The following is a 25,910-nucleotide window of genomic DNA, read 5'->3' on the forward strand; positions in this document are numbered from 1 at the left end:
AGTAAAAAGTTATGAGGCATAATACAACGTAGATGAACGAAAAAATTGTAAAGTAAATACGCGTGAGATATAACTCGAAAAGTACTTGTCAGATCTCATCTAAATTTAAATAGGGCCGCACCGCCACCACCTTTCGGTTGAAAAGAATCATCAGAATCGGTCGACCCAGTATACAGTTCTAAGGTAACATAAATAAAGTTATAGTCTAAATGAGAATGTCCTCCCTTTTTTTGAAGTTGGTAAAAAACCATAAAATGAAAGAAACCTTTGTAACTAAGTACAATTTAAACATACACATACAAACACACAAACATAGTATAATAACACATAAATATTTTCATTATGAATTTATTACTTGCGGTCACGTACAACTTCGCGCTAGTATTACGCCTTTTGTACATTCCTTTTTTTTTGTTATTATTATTATTATTTTTTCTCGCTTGTTTCTTTTTCTTTTATGTTACTTGTATTGTTTTTGGTTGTACAATAAAGTATATTTGTATTTTTTTTTTCTACTGGCCTACCCGCGTGGTTTCCGCACTTCGGCTATAATGTCAATTGCTTCTAAATGTCATAGCTCGATATTAATAACAAACAACTGTTATTTTAACCGACATAAAAAGGAGGATGTTTTTTTAATTGGATTGTATTTTTTGTGTTACCTAAAGCTTTAATTTTTACCCGACTGCCAAGGAAGGGTTATGTTTTTCGCGCGTATCTTGTATGTATGTATATTTGTATGTAATATTCTTTACTACCTCATATTTCCAGAACCACTGAACGGATTTACATAATTGAGGTATCGTTAGGTTCGTCTTAGCTGCCCAAGTGTTCTTAGATAGGTGACATTAAAAAAAAATCAAACATGGCGGCTGCGCGAAGCCATTGTAGTTAATGAAAAAAAAATTTGTGATTCTTTTTTTAATCGAAAGTTAGTGCTTGTCAAGTCCAATTTGAATTAGAGCGACATCTGACGAATACTTTCCCAAACAATTCGTGTTTTAATTGACTATTTTGACACTAGCGAAGTTGTATTGCTTGTCTATGTAAAAAAATTGTTAAAACAGTATTACGTGTTTCCAAATTACCTCCCACATACTTACAGTCTGTTGTTATCAATATAGTTATGTTGGACCAAAGCATGAGAACAGTAGAAGTAAATGCTTAATCAGCGGAATAGGAATAACAAATGATTTCTCACGTTGTCTCATGCTTTGGGATCATATGTCTTGAGAAAGTATTATTAGAATTAAATCGGTGATTAATCCAGAGCATGTAATTCTGTTCGGACGTGTCCATTGTAATTTTAATTAATTTTTAATTAAATAGTTTTAGTTTAATTAATGTAATATTTTTTTAAAAAGCCCTTTCGCGCTCCCGTAAACTTGTCTGGCGCAGCCGGTAGGATTGTTTCAAAATAATTACAGCCTTCGTTCTTAAGAATTCGTCTTCAAAATCAGCGAATAATTGGGCTTTCGAAGGTCTGTAAGAAACAATCCCGAACCAAATAAATAAGACAGTGATCGAGGAGTCCAGGAGCTGGCGATGCTGGTGACCGGTTGGTGAGTAGAACTTTTCACCTTCCTTCTGTCTCTTGTTATTTTGGGATAAGACTTCTCCTATTATAACGTTTTCTGGTTTTCTTATGTTTTTTTGTTGATAATTAATTTAAATATAAAAAAATATACTTGTGATAAAAAGAATTTGAATAAATTGTTTAATATATTAATTTAATATTTCAATTCAAAATCATTGAAATATTATTAACATAATTTGTGTGTAAAATTAATAATTTTAGTTATAAAACTTTTTATTATAAATAATTTTAATTTTTATTAATAAAAAAAAAAATGGAACAAATAACTCTGATTCCAAACGAAATATTAAAATTAATCCCTCTTTTTGGTGGCGATAAACGTCAATTAAACTTATTTATAAGAAAATGTGAATATGTAATCAATAAATTTCAAGGCAGTGAGGAGCAAAATATCTATATTATGCATAGTATCACGAGTCGCTTAGTCGATGACGCTGCCGCGCTTATCAGTGAGCGTGAGGATATTGTTTCATGGAGTGAATTTAAAGATTTATTAATACAACATTTTGGAGATCCGCGAAGCGAAGAATGTATCGCAATAGAATTAGAAAATTTAAAAATAAAATCAGGAGAAAGTTACCTTGATTTTTGTAATAGAATTCAATCAGTGCGTTCTGTTTTATTATCTAAGGTTAATCAAATATTAAACGAGGATATTAGGCAAAGTAAAATAGTCATTTACAATAATACATCCCTTAACGTTTTTCTTTATAATTTACCCGAAAATATGGTTAGAATAGTTAGATTAAAATCACCGACATCGTTAGAATCTGCGTTAAGTATTGTTTTAGAAGAATTAAACTTTTACGAACAGTATAATCAACGTAACGAATTTTCAAATTTATTAAATTCAAAATTAAATTTTGCTACTAAACCTAATATACCTATGCCATTTAATTCATACAATCAACAACCTCAATATAAATTTGGAATACCTCAAGGAAATCAAAAGGCACATATGCCAATGCTTACAGGCTTTAGTCCAAATTTTTATCAATTTAAAGATGAAATTCCGAAAGAACCACAAATACCAACACCAAGAGTTAATCCTCAGTACGGACATCGTCCTGTACAACAATTAGGGTATCGTCCTTCATTTAATAATAATCATTATAAACCCCCGACACAATTTGGTTATAAGCATAATTTTAGAACAGACGGACAAGGACTAAATGACGTTTCAAGGAGAACGGTAACTAATAATAAACCGAGTTTCCCGATTAATAAAACATATATTCATGATTATAACTACAACATGTATGACGTAACATACAATATAGAACAAATAGACGAGCTGACTGACGAAGGAAATTCTAGTGACTTTGATAATGATGAACAGGAAGAAAATTTTTCCATATGTATAAACTTAAATGCAATAGAGTCAGATGATAATACTTCTTTGTCAGTAAATGTTGATGATAGAGAATCTCAACTCCAAGAACACTTACGTGACGTGACAGAGACAGACACAATGTTAGAATTATTCCCAAAATGTAATACAGACGATTCTAGAACTTTGACTGGACCTGACTCGGAGGCGACAATATCAGCAAGTCCTAGAGATTTATCTGAAATCGAACCTCCAGATCATTCTGATTCTAGCACTAGTATTGAGACAGTCCACTCAAATGTAGAACGTGATTCTTTTAGTATTCCAATTTTACATGAAGCTATCAATACTAAGTCTAATCAGATATTAGTATTTTCGTGGCTTAAAAACGAAATTCAGGTTAAAGATTTAATAAGGTCAAAACAGAAAATCCTTGAAGTTTTCTTACCCTTAAATAATTTACAATTAATAAAACAATTCCTTAAAGAGTATATCCGGCCCAAAATTAAATATTTTATATATTTTGAACACCAGGAACATAGGAAAGATTTTGCAAATATAATAGTTTCCTTATTTAAGAAAGGTACTATTAATATAAAAGAATGTATCAAACGTATAATTAATCGTAATTTAGTGCCTGTAAAGATTAGAAAGCGGAGAACTAAGGTTCCATTAAAAAATATAAAACGACCTCCACAGGTTGTGTTTAATCGCCCTGGCGATGATGAAGGAGACCCAATCCCTTCAACTTCAAAAGATTGAAGGTAACCCAGGCCTGTTACCTGTCAAACAAGGTCAGGCCTATAAACAAGAAAATAAGTGGTTAATTATAAAAGTATTAGATTTAAGTTCTATATTTGTCGATTTAGAGTTTAATATAAATAAGTATAATGATTTTAATAGAGTAATTAATATAGATAAACCTTATATGTATGAATTTAGTAATATGAAAATGCAAGTAGAATATTTAAAAGATATAACTATAGAAAAGACAAAACAGATAGCACCAACAAAAAGATTTCGAAGAGGTTTGCTTAATCCCGTAGGTTCTATTATAAAATCGATAACTGGTAACTTAGATCACGAAGACGCGCTTTACTATGATAACCTTATTAACAAATTATATAACAAACAAAATTTAATCGATAATAAAATTACCCTGGTTTCCAAAATGTTGGATTATTCTATTAATAGTACAGAAATTTTATATAACAATTCTTTAATTATTAATGAACGTTTAAAACGCGTAGAAAGTATGTTGAAAGACATGGTGACAAAAGAAGAAAACTCAATATATTCCACTTATGTTTTGAGTATATATAATACGTTTATTAATAATTTCCGTTCAATATATATAACACTCAGTGAAATTGAGACAGCCTTAGCCTTTAGTAAAATTTCTGTGCTACATCAATCAATAATTAATTCTACAGAATTGTTTTACATATTTTCTTCTATAGAAAAATATCATAGTTTATTGTATCCTGTAACAGAAAGTAATATAATTAAAATAGAGCGAACATTGTCTGTTAAGGCGTATGTAAAAGGAAACCAGATAACATTTATAATAGAAGTTCCTCTTACAGATAATAATACGTATAATTATTATAAAATTTATCCATTGCCTATTTTTGATCAAATTAAAAACAAAACTTTCATTATTATTCCCGAATATCCCTTCCTTATGGTGAAAGGTTCGAAGTACTTGCCGGTCGCGTCTCCGTGTCAACATGTGTTCGGCGATAATCAGTACATATGCACTGAACATAATTTTATCCCTTACTCAACGATAACGTGTATGGAACAATTGATGCAGTTTCACAATGACTTAACTCAATGTCATAGACGAGTAGTTCATATCGAAGAAGTTAAAGCACAACGTCTTTCTTCTGCCCGTTGGATAATATATTCACGAAATAAGGAAGTAATGTCTTACAAATGTTGAAACGATATAACAAAAACATCTATGATGGGAACTTATCTCGTTCAAATAGATCCTGGCTGCGAGATTCTACTTAATGATCTTCATTTATATTATCTTCAACACACATTGGAAAAATTTGAATACAAGGTGACACCTATTATTAATTTACCTCAGCCAAAGAAGGAAATCCCTATTCCTGTCGATCCGATTGATATTAAGGGAATTAATTTGGATGACATAAAGTATCTATCTGCGGCCTTAAAAATGAAAAGTTCAAGTGAAAGTGAAAGTGAAATTAAATCAATAATAAAAGTTAACAGTGTCAGTGTAGGAACTCTAATTTTATATCTTATATTAATTACTATTTGTTTAATTTTAGTTATAAAAAGTGTTAAGAATAAAATTTTAAGCAAGGGTCGAAACCTTCAGAAGTCAAATTCTTCCGACGGTTTCGAACTTAAGGGGGGAAGAGTTATGTTGGACCAAAGCATGAGAACAGTAGAAGTAAATGCTTAATCAGCGGAATAGGAATAACAAATGATTTCTCACGTTGTCTCATGCTTTGGGATCATATGTCTTGAGAAAGTATTATTAGAATTAAATCGGTGATTAATCCAGAGCATGTAATTCTGTTCGGACGTGTCCATTGTAATTTTAATTAATTTTTAATTAAATAGTTTTAGTTTAATTAATGTAATATTTTTTTAAAAAGCCCTTTCGCGCTCCCGTAAACTTGTCTATATACACTAATAAAATAACATTTTGTATTTGATTGAGTGAGTCACTATTGCTGAACGCGAAAAAAATTTAAATTAGGTAGAGGGTATGGTTCATGATTTCCTTAATTCAATTTATATGTCGCAGACTACTAGTTAATTCTGTATTAGAAATTATAAATTATATATATATTTTTTTAAATACAACTAAATCGGCAAACAAGCGTACGGCTCTCTTGATGGCAAGTGACTACCGTAGCTTAAAGACGTCTGCAGCACCAGAAGCATCTCAAGTGTTGCCGACCCTATCCCCAGTTCCCCCAGGAGCTTAGCACCTTGCTCACACAGGAACACAGCACTGCTTGAAAGAAGTATTATTTAGCTGTGATCTTCTGTAAGGTCGAGGTACTTCCCCAGTTGGGCCGCGCCAGATTTTGAGCGGGATATCTCCACCTGTGAGACCCCCAGAGGTGGGGACCTCTAAAAGTTAGTTTATTTTATTTTTATTTTATTTTATTTATTCAGAAAAACTTACAGCTATACATAACAAATTAAAAATACAATTAAAAAACTAAAAGCCATTTATAAGTTTTTACAATTAACAACTAAAGAGTGCTGTACTAAATTAAGAGCTTGAGTAAAACAAAACTTAAACTTAGGATGGTTTGAGAACTTAGCTGGATCATTAAACTGCATAGACATTATTAACTATCGGAAGAGAAGTATAAAAACATTAGTTTATTAGTTACCTTTTTTTTCTGTTTTTTAACAACTAATCGCATAAATGTGACCGTCTGTCACAAGGACGGCCGGTTAAAAAAAATCTTGAAATTCCCGAGACGTTATTTATTGATTGGAAAATATAAAAACAAGAAACGAATTGGCCGAGTTGGTCCAGTTGTTCTTCAGTTGCGCCTAGAAACACATTTTGCGGCCACTGTTCAGTTTTCATGAGCTATATATATTAGAGGTCGAGGTCGAGGTTATATATATATTAGCTGTGCGCATCGCGGTTTCACCCGCATAGTTACCGATCCCGTGGGATTGTCGTCATAAAACATAGCCTAGTAACAACTCTGGATCTTCAGCTATAGTTTTTGCGTGAAACGATAGCACCCATCCTCATCATATTAGTAGGATAAGGTAGTCATAATGTTTTTTATTACGAGAAGTTCGTCGTATTTCGGGAGCAAAATGGACGAAATTCTTCCCAATATCACTTTAAACTAGTCGGAATTGTTTATGGAAAAAAAACCTTTAAAATATTTTTAACGTAATATTAGCAAAGAGGCTGTACAAAGTGTGCACAGAGATAAGTAAGCTTATTTTTTTAAATAATGAACATTATTTTTAAGAATATAAGGTGTAATTTTGCATGTGTTAATAATATTTTATAAATATTTTACACCTTGTTGTGAAGCGGTAAAAACTAGTTTAAATTAGGACCCATTGAAAGTGAGACGATTTGGACTGTTGTAACTATTTAAATATTTCGTAAATGTGACAAAAGTATCATCCCTAAATTTGGAGGAATTTAACAAGATAACGGTTAAATCTCGTAAAGCCCCTAAATATATTTACCTCAGAAATATTGAATTAATATTACGCTATATATTCTATAATATGTTAATATTAATACGTAAAGCAAAAACTTTTTACCCTTTTTTACGAAAACTGCGCGGACGGAGGAGTATGAAATTTCGCAGACTTACAGTTTATAAAATTATAAAATATTTATTTAATCATTTCTGATTAACTAAATCAAAATACGAATTACTTGGTACTAAGTAAATTTATTTTTCGCTTTTTAGTTTCCTTTTTGAAGTCGGTTTTTTTTTGTTAAAAATTATTTTTAACGATTATTTTTTATTAATATAATTATTATAAAATATTCATTTAATCATTTCTGATTAACTAAATCAAAATACGAATTACTGGGTATTAAGTAAATTTATTTTTCACTTTTTAGTTTCCTTTTTGAAGTCCGTTTTTTTTTGTTAAAAATTATTTTAACGATTAATTTTTATTAATATAATTAGCTGTGCCTGCGACTTCGTCCGCGTTTTGGGAATTTATTTATTTAACGTGATTTTTTAAATCGGTATAACTTTTTTATTTATGAACAGATTGACATAAAACAAACACTAAATGTTAAGTGGAGCTTTATAACCACATCTAAATCAGATGAGCCGTTTCTGAGATTACCGTGCACAAACGCACAGACTAACAGACAAAAATTCTAACAATCATTGTTTTGGGTGCTATTTACGTTAATAAAGGTCCCAATACCATTTATTGTCATATATCTTCCATGTACAGATAACGATGCGTTACAACTTTATTATACGTATTGATTAAATATAGCTTGTTGTATGTATGTATTACTGTTTGGTTAGTAAAATATTTATCCTGTAAACATGTTAAGTACCACTATTTATTCAGTCGGTAAATAATAAAACAATTACCTCACTTACTGAGATGGTGCATTGTGATGTCATCGAAACATTCATTCTTATATAAATAAAATTGAAGTGTCTGTCTGTGATTCAAAATAATTGTGTTTTTTCACAGACAACCGCTGTGGTGTAATGGCGCGAGTGCGTTGTCGGTAGCGCCTAAATACCGACGGTCGCGGGTTCGATTCCCGCTTGCAATGGATATTTATTTATTTATTTATTCTTTATTCTTTATTGTACACCACATAGAGTAATTTAATACAGAATTGTAAAGAAAAAAAGTATAATGCACAATGAGGTGGCGGATATTTGTGTTAATTAGAATATTTATTTCTGGTCTGGCTGTTAGTCCTTGTGGGTCTCCCCACTGTGCCTTGGAGAGCACGTTAAGCTGTCGGTACCGGTTGTTATCATGTACACCTGATAGCGATCGTTACTCATAGCAGGGAGTATATCCGCCAACCCGCATTGGGGCAGCGTGGTGGATTAAGCTCTGATCGTTCTCCCACATGAGGAAAGAGGCTTATGCCCAGCAGTGGGATGTTACAGGCTGAAGCGTGTTTTTTTCAAGTGAATATAGTTATTTACAAGATATAATACAGATATACCTACGACCGTCCTGTAATCATTATTTCTTTTATTGCTTTTATGTGATAAAATGAAGACCATAAAAAATTTAAATGCGGAAGGGCTACTAGGCACTAGCAGTAAATATTATTAAGGCAAGGTTAGGGGTAGTTCGACTCTGGGGCGAGGTGGCGAATGCTAGCGCGACCCCATCTTGCCTCACCCAGGCGGACGACTGCTCACACGTGGCGGTTTTTTAGTCAGTAGGAGCCTGACATAACCCTCTGGTGCCCCCGCGCCAGGAAAAAAGAAGTAGTTCGACTGGGAGTACGTCGACCTTACAGAAGATCACAGTAACATGAGACTGGTCACAAGCTGTGTTTGGTTTCTGTGAGAGTAAGGTATTAAGAGTCCTTGTTAAGGCTAGCTTGCAATGCTTCTGGTGTTGCAGGCGTCCATAATCTACGGTATCCATCGGGTGGGACCGTACGCTTGTTGACCAACTTTGGAATAAAAAGTTTGTGTACATATGCATACGCACGTAAGAAGTTATACTTCATTGACTAGCCAACATCGCGTTGCTAACTTCTTCTTCCTTGACTAGTTAACTACAGGGTGTCGGTTTTTTCTCTCATCATTTTCCCCTAACACGCCAAAAGAAGTAGAACTTCAAAAAAAAAAAAAAAACAATAATATATTTAATTGACTTACTCGTATAACGTTGTAAAAACTGAGAAGTACTTTCAAAGTTTGTAGTGTAACTAGACTTTAGTTAGCTGAAACAATTGTTAATTAGCGCAAGTTGTCGAATGAGTTCTAATGAAAATAATTAACGTGTTTAGTGATTCGCGAACGTGGGAACTGCCATTGACTTATCTGAATATTACTTTTTTTATTTCAAAAATTACTTGAAAATTATTAAAAAAATTACTAAATACCTAATTGTTTGCTCGTAAACGAAAAAAAAAAAAAAAAAACGATTTCACTTATATCGACAAGTAAATAGCTGCTATATATGTTACTATATATAGTTTTTAAATGTACGTCCTGTGCTGGCAGCATTTGTAAAGGTGCGGACTGAAAAGCAGCTATAAGCTGAGGCTACAACCTTTTCACCAGCATTTTTTTATACAATCTCTGTAAATTAGACTAAGAAATCTTTTGTTTTTTTTTATGCTTGGTGAATAAAAGTCTTTATTATTATTATTAAATACAATACGAAGGTAGACGAAAAAAATATTTACTGATCCTAAAGTATGATTTTAAAGTAGTACAGCCAGAGCCAGTGATACCTCCTGGGGGGATTGGAGATTGGGTCGGCAACGCACTTGCGATGCTTCTGGTGTTGCAGGCGTCTATAAGCTACGGTAATCGCTTACCATCAGGTGAGCCGTACGCTTGTTTGCCGACCTAGTGACAAAAAAAAACCGATATCAGAGAGTTTCCTAAATAGTAAAGTGTGACTAATGATGTCGAAAGCTTTTGAGATCAATAAAAATTCCCAAAACTAGCTGTTTTTCATCAATCTTATTTTTATTGCAAGTCAATCGCGCGATGTCTATTCACCTTATCGCGAATTGAAAAACACGTTAAAAAGATTAGAAACACCTGGCAAACGTTTTGAAAATAAAATGAATCCGTTTAACCGATTATTTCATCACGGAGATATCAGATATATATTTTTTTATTATTGTGATAAATTATCAAAAACGTGACCGATAGGTGAGGATAAGCTTATATGAAAGTCGGGTTAACAGTTCATACTGATATTATAAATGCAAAAGTAAGTAACTGTCTGTCTGTTACGCTTTCACGTCTAAACTTCTGAACGGATTTTGATGAATTTGGTACAGAGTCAGAGCAGGTCGTGGTAAAGGACTTATATAAGCCGTATAGGCCATATAAGTTCAACCTTAGTTAAGGTTGGTCGGTAGTGCACCCCCAAGTGCTGAAGCCGACATACGGTCTAGGAATGCCTACCCGGGCATCCTATATCACCCGTAAATGGGTTACCCTGCGATATCAAAAAAAAAACCTTAGTTAAGGTTGCTGGATAAAACTAGGTACATTACCTAAGTTTGTAGTGTACCTTATGTGAGGATGTAACTATTGTTTTTTTTTGTTTTCTGATTCATTTGTTAATTTTATGAAAATTTAGTTTTTTTTTGGACGTTCGCTAAGTGTATATATCCTTATGGCAAAATAAATATTTTAGATAATGTCTTAAGACTTTTCTGATTGGTGCTATTTAGTCCTACTATATTTAGCGCAAACTAATTTACACACGTGTGTGTACACACGTACACACACGTGCCCACATGCACACGCACACGACATGCACATGTTCTAACTACAAGACCGTCTTGAATATCTTAATTATTTTGTTTTAGTTTACTTTTAGTCCTATTGTTAAGTGTTCTCTGCGTTGACTAGTGGGTTGTTCAGTTAGCTTATATTAAACTAACGAATTAATTTAAAATCATACTTAGGCTGAAGTGATGATGATGGTGATACTCCAAACTTACTATACAATAAGAAAAGAAAAAAGAAAAACTAATAATCCTCCAATTTCAAATGAAACTTAACTCCAGCTAATAGGAATATTTTTATCGATTTTTTATTACAAAATTACTTGAGTTCTAGAAAGGAAAACTTTGTGTCTACGACCAGATACAATCGAAGAAATTTTAAATAACAGCTATCCAAACATTACTTACCATCTTCGAAAAATAGATGTTAAGCCAAAAGTTAATTATATTCCTTAATAAAAAAAATTCTCATTCTGTTTTCAGAAAAATATCCAGAAATAAAGAAGCTCTACGGTTTCGACCCCATGTTCAAGTGGGTGGTGACAGGAATGGTGTTGATCCAGTTCGCGACGATGCCCATAGTGCAGCATATGAGTTGGCCGTTCGTTATACTCCTGGCATACTGCTTTGGAGGTGTTATCAACCATTCTCTTATGTTAGGTAAGTTATATTTGTAATTTATGGGCCAATATATCAAATATTGGCCCATAAATAACATTTTATTTTTGAAATTTGAATACCAGGAAAACCAGTCTATAGAAGCTATGTTAATGCCGTGTGTCATTTTGAAAACTGTCAGATAAATGCGGTGTGTCAGAAAAAGTTTTTGAAGAAAAAAATCGTGTCTAGTCAAAAGTCAAGGAAGTTAATATTTGTAATGTTTTGAATAACATTACAAATATACCATGTATAACATTACAATTAAGCTTACCGAAGAGCACAGCTAAATAATACTGGTTTCAAGCAGTATTGTGTTCCTGTTGGTGAGTAAGGTGACCAGAGCTCCTGGGGGGATTGGGGATAGGGTCGGCAACGCGGTAAGGTACGTAACGGGCAAGGTACGGTAATTGCTTACCATCAGCTTATCCATATGCTTATCATCATATATATATATTGATAATTTTGGTCCGTAAATTACTTTGATTTTGACATATCCGGTTTATAATTGTTTGCTCGCAAAAGAAAAAAACCGATTTTAATTTACATCGACAAGTTATATATGAGAAAATTAACCATAGGTAGTCGAAAAAATACTCAATTAAATAAACTTTATTAGGTATAACTAAAAAATTACAATTCAGATCGACTTGCTCAAATTTAGTTTATTAATTTTAATTTATTTTTTATTTATACACTTTAAAAAAAAAATGAAACTGATTGAAAAATCGATACCTTACATATAAAACGTCGATCACCAGGTAAAACTCATAGAGTGACATTTATGAGTGTATTATTTCGAGTGTCATGTTATCCGATAAGCCTAACGTGTGTACACATGCTTGACTGAATGGAATTTTCCTAATGTTATATTATAATTATGATAAATTTACAAAGTCGTGGTTAACAATCTAATATATATAATTCTCGTGACGCGGTGTTTGTAGTTTAACTCTTCCGAAACGGCTTGATTGATTGTCATGAAATTTTGTGTGCATGTTGGGTAGATCTGAGAATCGAACAACATCTATTTTTCATCCTCCTAAATGTTAGGGTAGTCCACCCCTAAATATATTTTTTTAATTTTTAGATAAATTATTTATTGTTTATTTTATTATGATTTGGCGTTAAAAAATACATACAATCCTAAATTTCCACCCTTCCACCAGCAACCCCTATTTTTAAATAGCGTTTAGCGGCAAGAAAACGTTTGCCGAGTCAGCTAGTAACATTACAATAATAAAGAAATGTTGAAATTGTATATATTATTTTATTTTCATTATTTACAATATAATAATAGAGAATAGAAAAATGTTGAAAATAAATAAAGAAAATAAATAGTAATACAGAAACACCGTCGGCGTCGGACCACGTCCTAGCTTTACTGGGTAGTCAGACCGTCGATCAATACAATACAATACAAATATACTTTACTAGCGGCCCGGTACGTGCTTCGCTACGTATAAAGTGAAATAATAATAATAAAAAATTTACATCAAATTCATTTATTAATAATACAAAAAAAAAATTTTATTAATTGCTAGCTATTTTAGAACTTAATCCAAAACATTTAGATAAACAATATTTTCTGTTTTTCCATTTTGAGTATGAATAAACAAACGGCTCTGGAACAGACTACATAAAGTTGACCATGTGAAAAACATGATTCCTCCAAATTCAATTATAACGTTATCGATTTGATCAGTAAATCAATATATGTGCGTGCGGCAATCCCCTTTTTTGCCATTCGATGGAGTATATATGGCAACGCACCTCTCCAACCTTGTACTCTGTAACCTTGTCAATTGTCGGTGCATTGAATCGCCTTGCATGCTCTCCTAAAGGTGTTCTATCGGCCCTTATTACGATTTTGTGATTATCAGATGGCATAAGATCGAGAGCAATTTTGAATAATTGAACTAAGGCGTTTTGCTGATGGAAAAACCTTTGTAGCTTACGAATAATTTCTCGTCTTGTATTCAAAACAATTGCACAACGTTGATCTAATTCACGATTTTCATCACCAATAAAATAAATTTGCAAAAATTGATGATCAGCGTCTGGCCCAGAATCTGTAACATTTTTTAAATTAGTTTAATTTTTAAAACTATCGAATACTTTATGATTCAAATTGATATAAACATGGGACATTCCTATTGAAGTATTTACCTTAAACGTCGACATAAAGTTATCTCTAATAATTTTTGTAGCACCAAAAGAGGTCATTTGAAATGCCGAATTTGTTTGAATTGTTGAATATGACTCAAAAAGTGCTTTGACGTTTGAGATGTCCCAAAAATTAATGAATACAATGGTTGGGGTGGAGTTTCTAATGCTGGCAATCTCACTTTTCCATTAGCACAAAACATGCCGGACGTTTCACCTTGAAAGTTAGCCGCATCACAATGTGGACATATTGCGTCTATCATTCCGATGTATCCGTACATACTAAAATCAATCTGACTGTTGTAATTAAAAGTAGCACGCATTATTTCCGCCAAAACAGCACGACGTATTCGTGATCGCCGTGCAAGATTCAGTACAGATACAGGGTCAACAGATCTATTTCGTGCATTGCGTTCACGCTGCGATGCATTAGCTTGTGCGCGTTCATCTGCAGTCTGTGATCGTCTTAGTAATGCCACATCATTTGCATTACGCGTTCGCCGACCTGTGTTTGCTCGTCTGGCCCGTGGCATTTTTCCTTCATATAAAAAAGAATAAATCTAATTAAAAACAAATTGCTACATTAATAGTGGTGTATCAGTATTTACACTTGAGCGTATATTTTTGTATAGAAATATATATGACTGCATACATCAATGTATATAAAAATGTCATTAAATAATTCATTTTTAAATCGACGTGCTTCCATCGGTTACAAATGAATAAAACACCTGTATGCGCATAATATGTTTGTTCAAGTAAAGAAACACACGTGCATACGTGTAATTCACTTCAACAGCTCTAAACTTACCGTTGTTTGAAAATTTAATTCAAATAAAACCCGTAAACGATATGAAACACCGATGACTCGCTAAAAAACTGAGAAAAGTACACGCACATAGTACATTTGAACAATTCAAGACTCATCGTTTGTATGAATGCACTCAACAAAATGTTTAAAAATATAAACACAAAGCAATAATTATCTATTTGCTTTAATTTTGCGAAGCACGTTCAAAATTAAATGACCTCATTAATCACATAACAAAATGCTTATACTGTCAACATTGAAAAAAGTTTAAATTTGACAGCACAATCCCCATCTTAAAAAAAGTTTCAATTTGACACAAAAATCTCCATTAACAAAAGGATGATGTTACAAAAAATGTGATAAATAAAGAACCGCTCGACGGATTTTGTGCAAACTTCACACATACCATCTTCTAAATAGTCCGAACAAAGACTAAAAATTTGGTTTGGATAGATGAGCTCGTTCTTGAGTTATAAAATTACAACGAAAAATGGCATTGATTTTTATATATATAGATTGTACAACCAGAAACAATACATGTAACATAAAAGAAAAAGAACCAAGCAAGAAATAATAATAATAATAATAACAAAAAAAGGAATGTACAAAAGGCGGTCTTATCGCTAAAGAGCAATCTTTTCCAGACAACCTTGGATATGAATAAGAATAAAGCGTCGATCTGTAGTTTTAAGTAATAAATCGCCTGAAGCTTGTGTATTGTTTGTGTGTTTCCTGGACCTCCGACATAGGAACAGATTCTAGAGGACACGATATATATATATTTCGAATCGGATTCAAACGAGGGAGGACAGGGGTGCTTCCGTGACCATGGTTGATGTATCCGAAACGTCGGGTATTTAAAAAAAAAACTCAATAAATTACGATAAAATCCGAAAAAAGTTATTTCATTTTAATTAAATGAAATTCGAGTAAGAATTAGAAGATATATGGATTATGTAAATATAATAATGTGATTTGTGTTGTTTCAGCAATTCACGAAATAGCCCACAATCTAGCATTCGGCCACAACCGACCGCTCCACAACCGCCTCTTCGGCTTCTTCGCGAATCTCCCAATTGGCATCCCCATCTCGATTAGCTTTAGGAAGTACCACTTGGAACATCATAGGGTGAGTAGTTTTTTTATTATTATTCATTTATGTGTGTGTGTTTTTATGTCTGAAAGTAACGAGCTCGTGAGAAGAGTTCTATACTATTGTTTTATAGAGAAAGAGGCCAGATATTGCTGGCCGAATCAATGAATATCTTTATTTTTATTTGGGAAACATATAATTTTATACAACATTATTATATTATGACTAATTACAAGACTGAAATCAATAAAGTTTCCACTATTAGCTAATACATACAACAGCACTTATAACATTGCGTGAAACATAATGCTTGGGAGAAAAAAAAATTAACAAAAACATTGGAGAAAAAAATTTTTGTTGTTAAAAATGAAAATGAAAAATCTCTAATCTAGGTAGGCATATATTTAAGCATTTCCTTAACGTCCCACTTGTATCTTCCTATTTTGCAATTAAAAATATCAGTTACCTGTAGGGTGCTTGTTATAGAAATATGTAGAACGACATATAAAATTGTTGCCAGTGTACTTTTTTTTTGTGTACTTTTGTTAATTATTGTCTACATGTAGATTGTTATTCTCGAGTTACGGCACAGGAGAAAATAATTTGAAGGAGCCCGTCCGTGGAAGTACCTCAAACTTACAAAAGATTACATTGAAATAACACTGTTATCAAGGAGTTTTGGGTTACTGTTCTAAGATGGTCAGAGTTCCTGGGGAGGGTAGAAGCTTACTATCAGACGGACCGATCTCTTGTTGGCCGTCTTGTAGTAAAAAATAAAGATTAGAATAATTACTAGTTTCTTAATTTTAATATCCTTATATTTTTGTGTACAATAAAGAATATATTATTATTATTATTATCCTCAAAAGCCATTTTATTTATTTATTTATTTACACTTTTTTTGCACATAAAGTTAATTATGTAAACAAAAAAAAGTTGGATTAACTGCAACAGCCGGCCTTATCGCTAAAGCGGTGATTTCTTCCAGATTTTCTTCAACTTTTGGACAGAAGACTAGAATTGTTAGTAGAGAGAGGGGTTCAAAATATGTAGTATCAGACATAAAAATAAATACACATCTATACTTCTATACTAATATTAAAAAGAGGTAATGTTTTTAATGTTTGTAGGGGGTAATCGTCGCAAATACTGACCTGATCATAAAAAATCTTCCACTAACAGAAAGTTACACTATTCAGGAGTGATATAGGCTATATTTTATTGTTATTGAACATAAAATTCAGTGAAAAGTAATAGTATACGTAAATCAAGTCGAAGTAAAAAAAAATGTTATATATTTGCATCACAAAAATAATAAACGCCCAATGAAGTGGGCTTTAAGATAATATTTTTCCATACCCCAGCGCCCTCTTAGGCTTTGCTTGTGTTCCAATCATAAGTTATCAAAAGGTCTATATTGAAATGTATTCGAATTGGCCAGTATTAATGTTATCTCGAGTAGTCAGTATTGTTCACACGATGTTATCAATTTTTTTTAACACCTGTCCGATTGCTGAATTTTATGACAAATGGCATTCTAGTAACAAAAGATAAGGTAATTGTGTTATTGTCTACTGATTCACTTTTGTATATAAGTGACAAGTGATCTAATATATAACGCCTTCGATGATAATGAATGAATTATTTTTTTTTGAAATAAAAAGTATCATATTCCTATCATTTATTTTTGTGTTATCCACACATTGGGGAATTCTAAACATGTTATAATATCATATCAATAATCGACCTCCTGATGCGCACAGCTAAGGAATGGAACTCGTTACCCGCGTCTGTGTTTCCCGAACGATACAATCTGGGTGCCTTCAAGGCCAGAGTGAATAGGCTGTTATTGGACAGGCATGCTCCACCTTCGACCGCATCGTCACTTAACATCAGGTGAGATTGTGGTCAAATGCCTGCCTATTTGACATAATAAAAAAAAGACCGTTCCAGCGGGGATCTAACCTCCATCTCCGACTGACCGTGTCGGTGCTCTAGCCAACGTAGCCACGGTGGCAGGGAACCGAATATAAAATCATCATATCAAAAATTTCGATCTAACGGGTACATAGCTTAATTAGGTTATAAAGTAGTAATAGGAAGTAATACCTATGAAATTGCCGTTTTTGATGAAATAACGCACATTTTTTTTTATATTTTTAATTTTTATTATTTAAAGTAATTACCCATGGAATCAATGCATTTGTGCCAACGTAGTGGTAACTTATTGATTGATATCTTTCTTGGAAAACTCTCCTGGCCGGGAGGCAACAAACTCTTCAAAGGCATTTTGTACTGCCTCTCGAGTATTGGATTTTTTCCCGCCAAGAAGCTATCCAAATTCTGGAAAAAGTGAGTCTGTTGGGCAAGATCTGGTGAGTACGGTGGATGACGGAGAACTTCCAACCCCAGCTCCTGTAACTTGAAGACCGTCTGCTGTGCAGTATGAGGTCGCGCGTTGTCGTGCAGGAGCAGTGGAGCCGGGCGATTGACCAAAGCTGGTTGGAGACGTGCGAGCTTCCCCATTATTGTGTTTAGTTCTTCACACTACACATCTGCAGTAATGCTCATGCCGTTTGGTAAGAAGCTGTGATGAATTACACCGGCGCTAGACCACTAAATAGTTACTATCACTTTCTTAGGGGTCATTTTTCGTTTAGGGCATAGTTTAGGTACTGAATCAGGATCTAACCAACTAGCTGAGCGCTTGCGATTGTCGAATAGAATCCATTTTTCGTCACAAGTAACAATGCGGTTCAATATGCCTTCGTTTGTGTGGCTGTTGAGCATTGCAAGGCACGTCTCGACGCGTATTTCGCGCTGGCGTACATTCAATTCGTGAGGCACCCATTTGTCGAGCTTCTTTACCTTGCCAATTTGATGCAAATTGACCAATATTGTTTTAGTGCTTACTTCGAAAGCTGCTGCTAATTCAGTTGTAGTTTGAGAATCATTAGCCTCCACAATCGCCTTTAATTCGTCATTGTGGACCAACATTTTCGGCCGACCACGTGGTTCATTTCTTAGGTCAAAATTTCTGGAACGAAAGCGAGCAACCCTATAACGGGTGGTAAGATCGTTAGTAACGTTCGCACCGTAAACGTCGTTGATGCTGCGAGCCGCTTCTGTCGCTTTGCTACCACAACGGAACTCATATTCCATAACCACTCGGATTTTTAACATATCCACGATGACGAAAAACGTACAAATGCGATGTAAACAGAACGCTAACCATTAAACAAATGACTAATTATAAGAAAAGAATTCTATGTTTTTAAATAATTTGAAATTTAAGTTCTTAGCATTTTTTTTTAGTTTTGAAATAGCCAGTACGACGAAAAAAGACATATTATAAGAGATTTTCACCTATATATTGCCTCATCACGACATCTCTGGAACCATAAGGCGTAGAGACTTGAAATTTGGTAGGAATATTCCTTTCGCTGAGTAAAGGTTAGCTAAGAACGGATTTTAAGAAATTCCACCCATAAGAGAGGGTCGCGGGAAGCGTAAACAAAGGAAAATCCCCGTTTTTAAACTATAGCTCCTATCGAGATGCCAACTGAGGTAGGGCACAGCAGGAATTTCTTGCTCAAAATATGGAGCAGCCCGACTGGGGTAGTACCTCGACCTTACAGAAGATCACAGCTAAAGAATACTGCTTTCAAGCAGTATTGTGTTCTTTTTGGTGAGTAAGGTGATCAGAGCTCCTGGGGGGGATTGGGGATTGGGTCGGCGACGCGCTTGCGATGCTTCTGGTGTTGCAGGCGTCTATAAGCTACGGTAATCGCTTACTATCAGGTGAGCCGTACGTTTGTTTGCCGAACAAGTGATATTAAAAAAAAAAATCGACTAAATTTGGTAGGAATCTTTTATAGAAATGATCAAAGAGCGGATTTTATGATCTCACGTTCCCAATAAGGATTGCGGGAGTGGGTGTCAATGAAAATTTTAAATGTACGAGGGGAGGTCCAAATAACCAATAAATCTATTTTTCCTTTTCAATATAGTCACCCTTAAGCTGAATACATTTATTGGATCTATGAATTAATCTTTCTAAGCCATCGTAAAAATATTTTTTACCTTTTGCATCAAAATGAGCTAAAATTGCCTCCTTTACCCCATTGTCGTCGGAAAATTTCCTTCCCCTTAAGTTTTTTTTTAAATTAGGAAACAAATAAAAATCACTTGGGGCCAGATCTGGACTGTAGGGTGGGTGGACTAGTGATTCGAAGCCATGCGTGTGCAGAGCAGCCATTGCAACTCTGCTCTTGTGAACCGGCGCGTTGTCTTGCAAGAGCAACACACTCTTAGTCAATTTTCTTCGACGTTTTTCCTTTATGGCCTCCCTCAATTTTCTAATATCGTTGCGTAATATTCTCCGGTTATGGTCCTTCCCTTTTCTTTTTAATCAATCAGTAATATCCCCTCACAATATCAAAACACAAGAGCCATCAACTTTCCAGCCGACTCCGACACTTTGAATTTCTTTGGCGGTGGTGTCCCCTTTTTATGCCATTGCATGGACTCTTGTTTGGACTCAGCCTCAAAGTGATGAACCCATGTTTCATCTCCGGTAACAATCCGCTCCAAAATCTGAGCAGGTTCGTCTCCACACAACTCCAAAAATTGTTTTGCGCATCGACGCGTTGCTGTTTCTGAAGCGGCGTAAGCATTTTCGGTACCCATCTTGCACTGACTTTTGTCATACCCAGGTGGTCATGTAGGAATCGCAAAATGGTAGTACCTGATACTCGAACTAATGCAGATAACTGTTTTTTCTTCAAACGGGTGTTCTCCAGTACAATTTTTTTCACTTTTTCGATTATGTCTGATGTGGTGGCCCCAACTGGCCTTCCCGAGCGGGGGTCGTCTTCAATCGACTCCCGACCATGTTTAAAAAGACCAAGCCACTTGTCATACATCATTGATGTACGAGGGCACTGTTCCCCATAAACGGTTTCCATTTCATTCAAAATGGTCTGAGCGCTCTTTCCCTGCTTGGTAAGGAATTTTATCACAGCACGGTGTTCAATTTTCTCCATAGTTTCAGTTTTCTTCCGGATTTACTTGTTTAGCAGCCGAGTATTCGTAAGCGAATGACGCAATAGGGCTGAAACTCAGTTTATATACTAATAATGAGTCCCCAATTAATATGACACTAAGCGAGCTACCATATCCCCACTCCATCCCTTCCATTCCACGAACTTTTGGACCTCCCCTCGTATGTAACTCCGAAACTATTGAACCAATGTTTATAAAATTTTGTAAGCATCTGTAATTGAAATGAAATGAAATTTATTAAACATAAACAAAAACAGAAAATAGTTTTTACAATTTCAGACATATATATGTTGTAGTTACGTTATAAAATACACACAAAACAGTATATATGTATATAAGGAAGCTCTATTTCTAATCTATTCATCTATTCATACGTATTTCCTTAATCCTATAATTTGTTCTAACTTGGGAGATAGGGTAGTTTTTGTCCTAGTATAACCTAATTAAGTTATGGGATTATATATATATATAATCCCATAAACTCTTAAAAACTTATGTACAAAGTTTCGTGATGTTCTGTTCAGTAGTTTTCGTGTGAAAGCTTCGTGTGAAAGCGTAACGAACAAACTTACATTCACATTTGTATTTATTAGTAGGGATTAATAGCATAGTTATAAGAATAAATAAAAATTTGTTTGTCTAGATACTTTGTACTTTATCACTACTTTTTTTAACATCATAATTTAGACAGCGAAATAGCACTGTTTTCAAGAAGTGTTGTGTTCCTGTGGTGAGTTAGGTGACCAGAGCTCCCCCCAGGAGATTGGGGGTAAGGTCGGCAACGAACACGCGATGCTTCTGGTGTTGCAGGCGTCTATAGGCTACGGTAACCGCTTCCCATCAGGTGGACCCGTACGCTTGTTTGCCGGCTTTTTTTTATCTTACCCTCTAACTTTTGACTGGGTGGACCGATTTCGATGATTTTTTATAAATCGAAAGGTTGTGCATGTTTGTGGTTACATTTAAATTTAATAGAGATGTGACAAGCACTGAGATATCTCTAGTAACGCGTTTGTTTCTTGACAATTTTTTCGTCTTCCTACGTTGTATTAGTTGTTGATGCAATTGAAGTCGTTTTTTTTTCGTTTTGCGAGCAAACACAATTATTCCATACCTTCAAAACGTTAGTCAATAAAACATAGGTATTACAATGTCTAACCTAGGAACAGACGACCGTGTGTATGTGAGAAACACTGATTTCGCTTCAGCCTGTAATATCTCACTGCTTGGCATAGGCCTCATTCCCCATGTAGGAGAAGGATCAGAGCTTAATCCACCACGCTGCTCCAATGCGTTCGTGCGGATAGATTTCAGGTCTACATGATAATAACCGGGACCGATGGCTTAACGTGCTCTCCGAGGTACGGTTGGGAGTCTCACAAGGACTAACAACCAGACCTGAAATAAGTATTTGTATAAACACAAATATCCACTCCGAGCGATAATCGAACTCGCGACCGTTGGCATTTAGACACCGCCGACACAGCAATCGCACCATTACACCGATAGCGGTCGATAATGACGCTTATTTTTCTCCTTTTCCAGTACCAAGGCGACGAAGTTATCGACGTCGATCTACCAACGCTTGTCGAAGCGAAGTTATTCTGTACGACAGGGGGGAAGCTAGTGTGGATTCTGTTACAGCCATTTTTCTATTCACTCCGACCTTTGGTCGTTAGGCCTAAACCGCCACAGCCCTTGGAACTGGTCAATCTGATCATTCAGCTGTTCTTCGATGCGATAGTTATCAAAGTTTTCGGTAAGCTCGATTTATTATTATTTTTTTTTACCCAACTAGTTCGGCAAACAAGCGTACGTCTGACCTGATGGTAAGCGATTACCGTTGCTTATAGACGTCTGCAACATCAGAAGCATCGCAAACGCGTTGTCGACCCCATCCCCAATTCCCATAGGAGTCCTGGTCGGTCCTGTGACCAGAGCTCCTACGGGGGGCAGGGGGAGGTGATAGCGTTGACAACCCGCTTGCTTCATGCTTCATGCTTCTGGTGTTGTTCTATGCATATTAAATATATATATATATATATATATAATATATAAAATTCTCGTGTCATGGTGTTAAACATTGAACTCCTCCGAAACGGCTCGACCGATTTTAATAAAATTTTGTGGGCATATCGGGTAGGTCTGAGAATCGGCCAACATCTATTTTTCATACCCCTAAGTTATAAGAGGGGGGGGGGATTAAGGGTGTTAATAACATATATGGCAAAACAACGTTTGCAGGTTCAGCTAGTATATATATATATATATATATATATATATATATATATATATATATATATATATATATATATATATATATATCATTATCTAAAACTTCTCTACCTCGGGAATGACATCCTTGCCTTTATGTCAAACATACTCTATTTATTTTGTATATTAAAATAAACTTAACTTCAACAATATTTGTACGATAACTTATCTATAGTTGACACTCGATTGCTTATCAATTAATTAACAATTTATTTTTTTAGGGTGGAAAGTGATGGGTTACTTATTGATTGGGTCATTACTGTCAATGGGGATGCATCCAGTGGCAGGTAAATATGGCTATCTATTTTATATATTATTCTTTCTCTTATACTATCTATATATATATAATAAAACTGTAGAAGTCGAATTTCTGTATAATGAAAAGAAATGGTAAAAACCAAGTCGGGGGGATGTAAGAAGTGAAATAGAACTAATGGTAAAAGATGCGATCCCAAGCCGATCTTCACCGAGCCAAAAAACCAGTATTATTTTAAGCAATCCATATTTAATATTGTCTAATGTACTAAATTTATTATATAGTATGTTTCATTCTATTATCAGCTCGGTGAAGATCGACTTAGGTTCGGATCTTAGACTATAATGTAGATATTTTTCAAATTTGTTTTTGTCTGTTTGTCTGTCTGTTTGTACGGCCTGCCTGGCCCGATTTAAACAACATCAACATATAGAATACTTTTGATCTGAAAAAATTAGAGTTCATTGATTTGGGATATTTAAATTGGGATGAGTTGAAATAGTTAAATTGAAGGAATAATAAATTGACGCACGCGGATGAAGTCGTGTGCATCAGTTAGTCAATTACTAAAAACCACGGATTGTCCCATCGTGCCGTATTAAGCATTTCTCCATGTCCTTCGAAATGAGCCGCTTTCGTCGTTCTTATGCTGTGTGGCTACGGCATTAAAGAATATAGCCACCCCCTCTCTTCCTGTTGGTGTCGTAAGAGGCGACTAAGGGATAACACAGTTCCACTACTACCTTGGAACTTATAAAGCCGACCGATGGCGGGATAACCATCCAACTGCTGGCAATGAAATACACAGGCCGAAGACGGGCAGCAGCGTCTTCGGTGCGACAAAGCCAGGCCTACGGTCACCAACTCGCCTGCCCAGCGTGGTGACTATGGGCAACACACATGAGTCCACGCCATTTTTGGCTTGAACTTGTGGAGGCCTATGTCCAGCAGTGGACTGCGATAGGCTGGAATGATAATGATGGTGATCGGTGCTTTTTGTTTAGAAATATTTATTTAAAGTATGTTTTTATATGTGAGTCATCCCGCCGTGCTTTGGAGAGCAAGTTAAGCTATCGGTCCCGGTTGTTATCATGTACACCTGATAGTGATTGTTACTGATAGTAGAGAATATATCCGCCAACCCGCATTGGAGTAGCGTGGTACATTAAGCTCTGATCCTTCTCTTACATGGGGAATGAGGCCTGTGCTGAGCTGTGGATACGTTACACAAAAAATTAATATATACATATGTCCCATAAAAATTTAAATAATCGCTTACAAAATAAAACATTTCCTCCCACAGGTCACTTTATATCAGAACACTACATGTTCCGTAAGGGTTTCGAAACGTACTCCTACTACGGACCCCTAAACTGGATCACATTCAACGTGGGCTACCACAATGAACATCACGACTTTCCCGCCGTCCCCGGTAGCAGGTTACCTGAGGTAAGTTTCGTTTATTACAGGTAAATTTCGATTATGATAAAAATTTTTAGGCTTAAAGAACTTCATTTCATCAAGAATGATCACAGCCGGCCAGACTTGGGCCAGGCTGATTAACCCAGACTCGGCCATGCCAATGATCACCCAACCTTGCCCAGCCTTGGCCATTCATTGGAGATCCAAGCGTGGGCATGGCCCAGTTCTGGCGACCAAGCCTGGCCCATCGTTATCATTCCAGACTTCCACCAAGACTGGCTTGCAAGCTTGGCCCAGAGTTCTACATAGTTGGACCAAGCCTGACACAAGCTTGGCCCCGTGGTACTTTCCTCAATGGGGTATTATAAATTTAGATCCTTATTAAGTAAGATATACAACGTGTAATTAATCTGGCGTCCTTTCATTTATCTGCGATATCAGAATCGATATTATAACCTCAATATGCAACTTACTTGCCCTAACGCTCTAAAACAGTTGTGTGTGTGTGTGTGTGTGTGTGTGTACTTATGAACTTACGTAAGAAGTTATGCTTCATTGGCTAGCTAACTTCACGTTGCTAACTTCTTCTTCGTTGACTAGCTGACTACAGGGTGTCGATTTTTTCTCTCATCATTTTTCCCTTACGCGCCAGAAGAAGTAGAACTTTTCGACTAGCCCGTTGGCGCAGTTTGTAGTGATCCTGCTTTCTGCTCTGAGGGTTGTGGGTTCTATTCCCCGAGTCTGGGTGTGATATAAATATTTATTTATATATGTGTTATTTATAAGTATGTTATATACCAGTCGGCTGTTACCTGTAACAAAAGCATTAAGTTGCTTACTTTAAGAACAGACGACCGTGTGTGTATTGTGTAGATAACACGTGGTTCAATAAGTCCCGAGACTAAGTACTAAAAAAAGGTCTTTTTTATAAAATTAATTTTTATTCATCAACATAGTCTCCTCCAAGAGCGATACAGTCCCTCCAACGCTTTTCTAACTTTTCTATCCCATGTGTGTAGAACGATTTGTCTTTGGCTTCAAAATAAGCCTCCGTTGCTGCGATAACTTCACTATTTGAGTCAAATTTCTTACCCTGAAGCATTTTTTTGAGGTCTGCAAACAGCCAGTAATCGCTGGGGGCCAAGTCTGGCGAATAAGGGGGATGAGGAAGCAATTCGAAGCCCAATTCGTTAATTTTGGCCATCGTTCTCACGGACTTGTGACAAGGCGCGTTGTCCTGGTGAAACACGACTTTCTTTTTGTTCATG

General features: G+C 35.1%; 1 protein-coding gene across 1 annotated transcript in view; it reads left to right on the top strand.

Moving 5' to 3' along the window:
* The window catches only part of LOC123668193 (sphingolipid delta(4)-desaturase DES1), a 32,059-nt gene that overhangs the window by 2,590 nt on the left and 3,559 nt on the right, over nt 1-25,910 (top strand). The window contains exons 2-6 of the mRNA XM_045601983.1: nt 11,383-11,559; nt 15,523-15,662; nt 22,236-22,449; nt 23,186-23,251; nt 24,524-24,669. Of these exons, the coding sequence (XP_045457939.1) occupies nt 11,383-11,559; nt 15,523-15,662; nt 22,236-22,449; nt 23,186-23,251; nt 24,524-24,669 (743 nt within the window). The remainder of the gene's footprint in view (nt 1-11,382; nt 11,560-15,522; nt 15,663-22,235; nt 22,450-23,185; nt 23,252-24,523; nt 24,670-25,910) is intronic.

This window comes from Melitaea cinxia, chromosome 30 (assembly GCF_905220565.1).
Source record: "Melitaea cinxia chromosome 30, ilMelCinx1.1, whole genome shotgun sequence".
Taxonomy (NCBI): Eukaryota; Metazoa; Arthropoda; class Insecta; order Lepidoptera; family Nymphalidae; genus Melitaea; species Melitaea cinxia.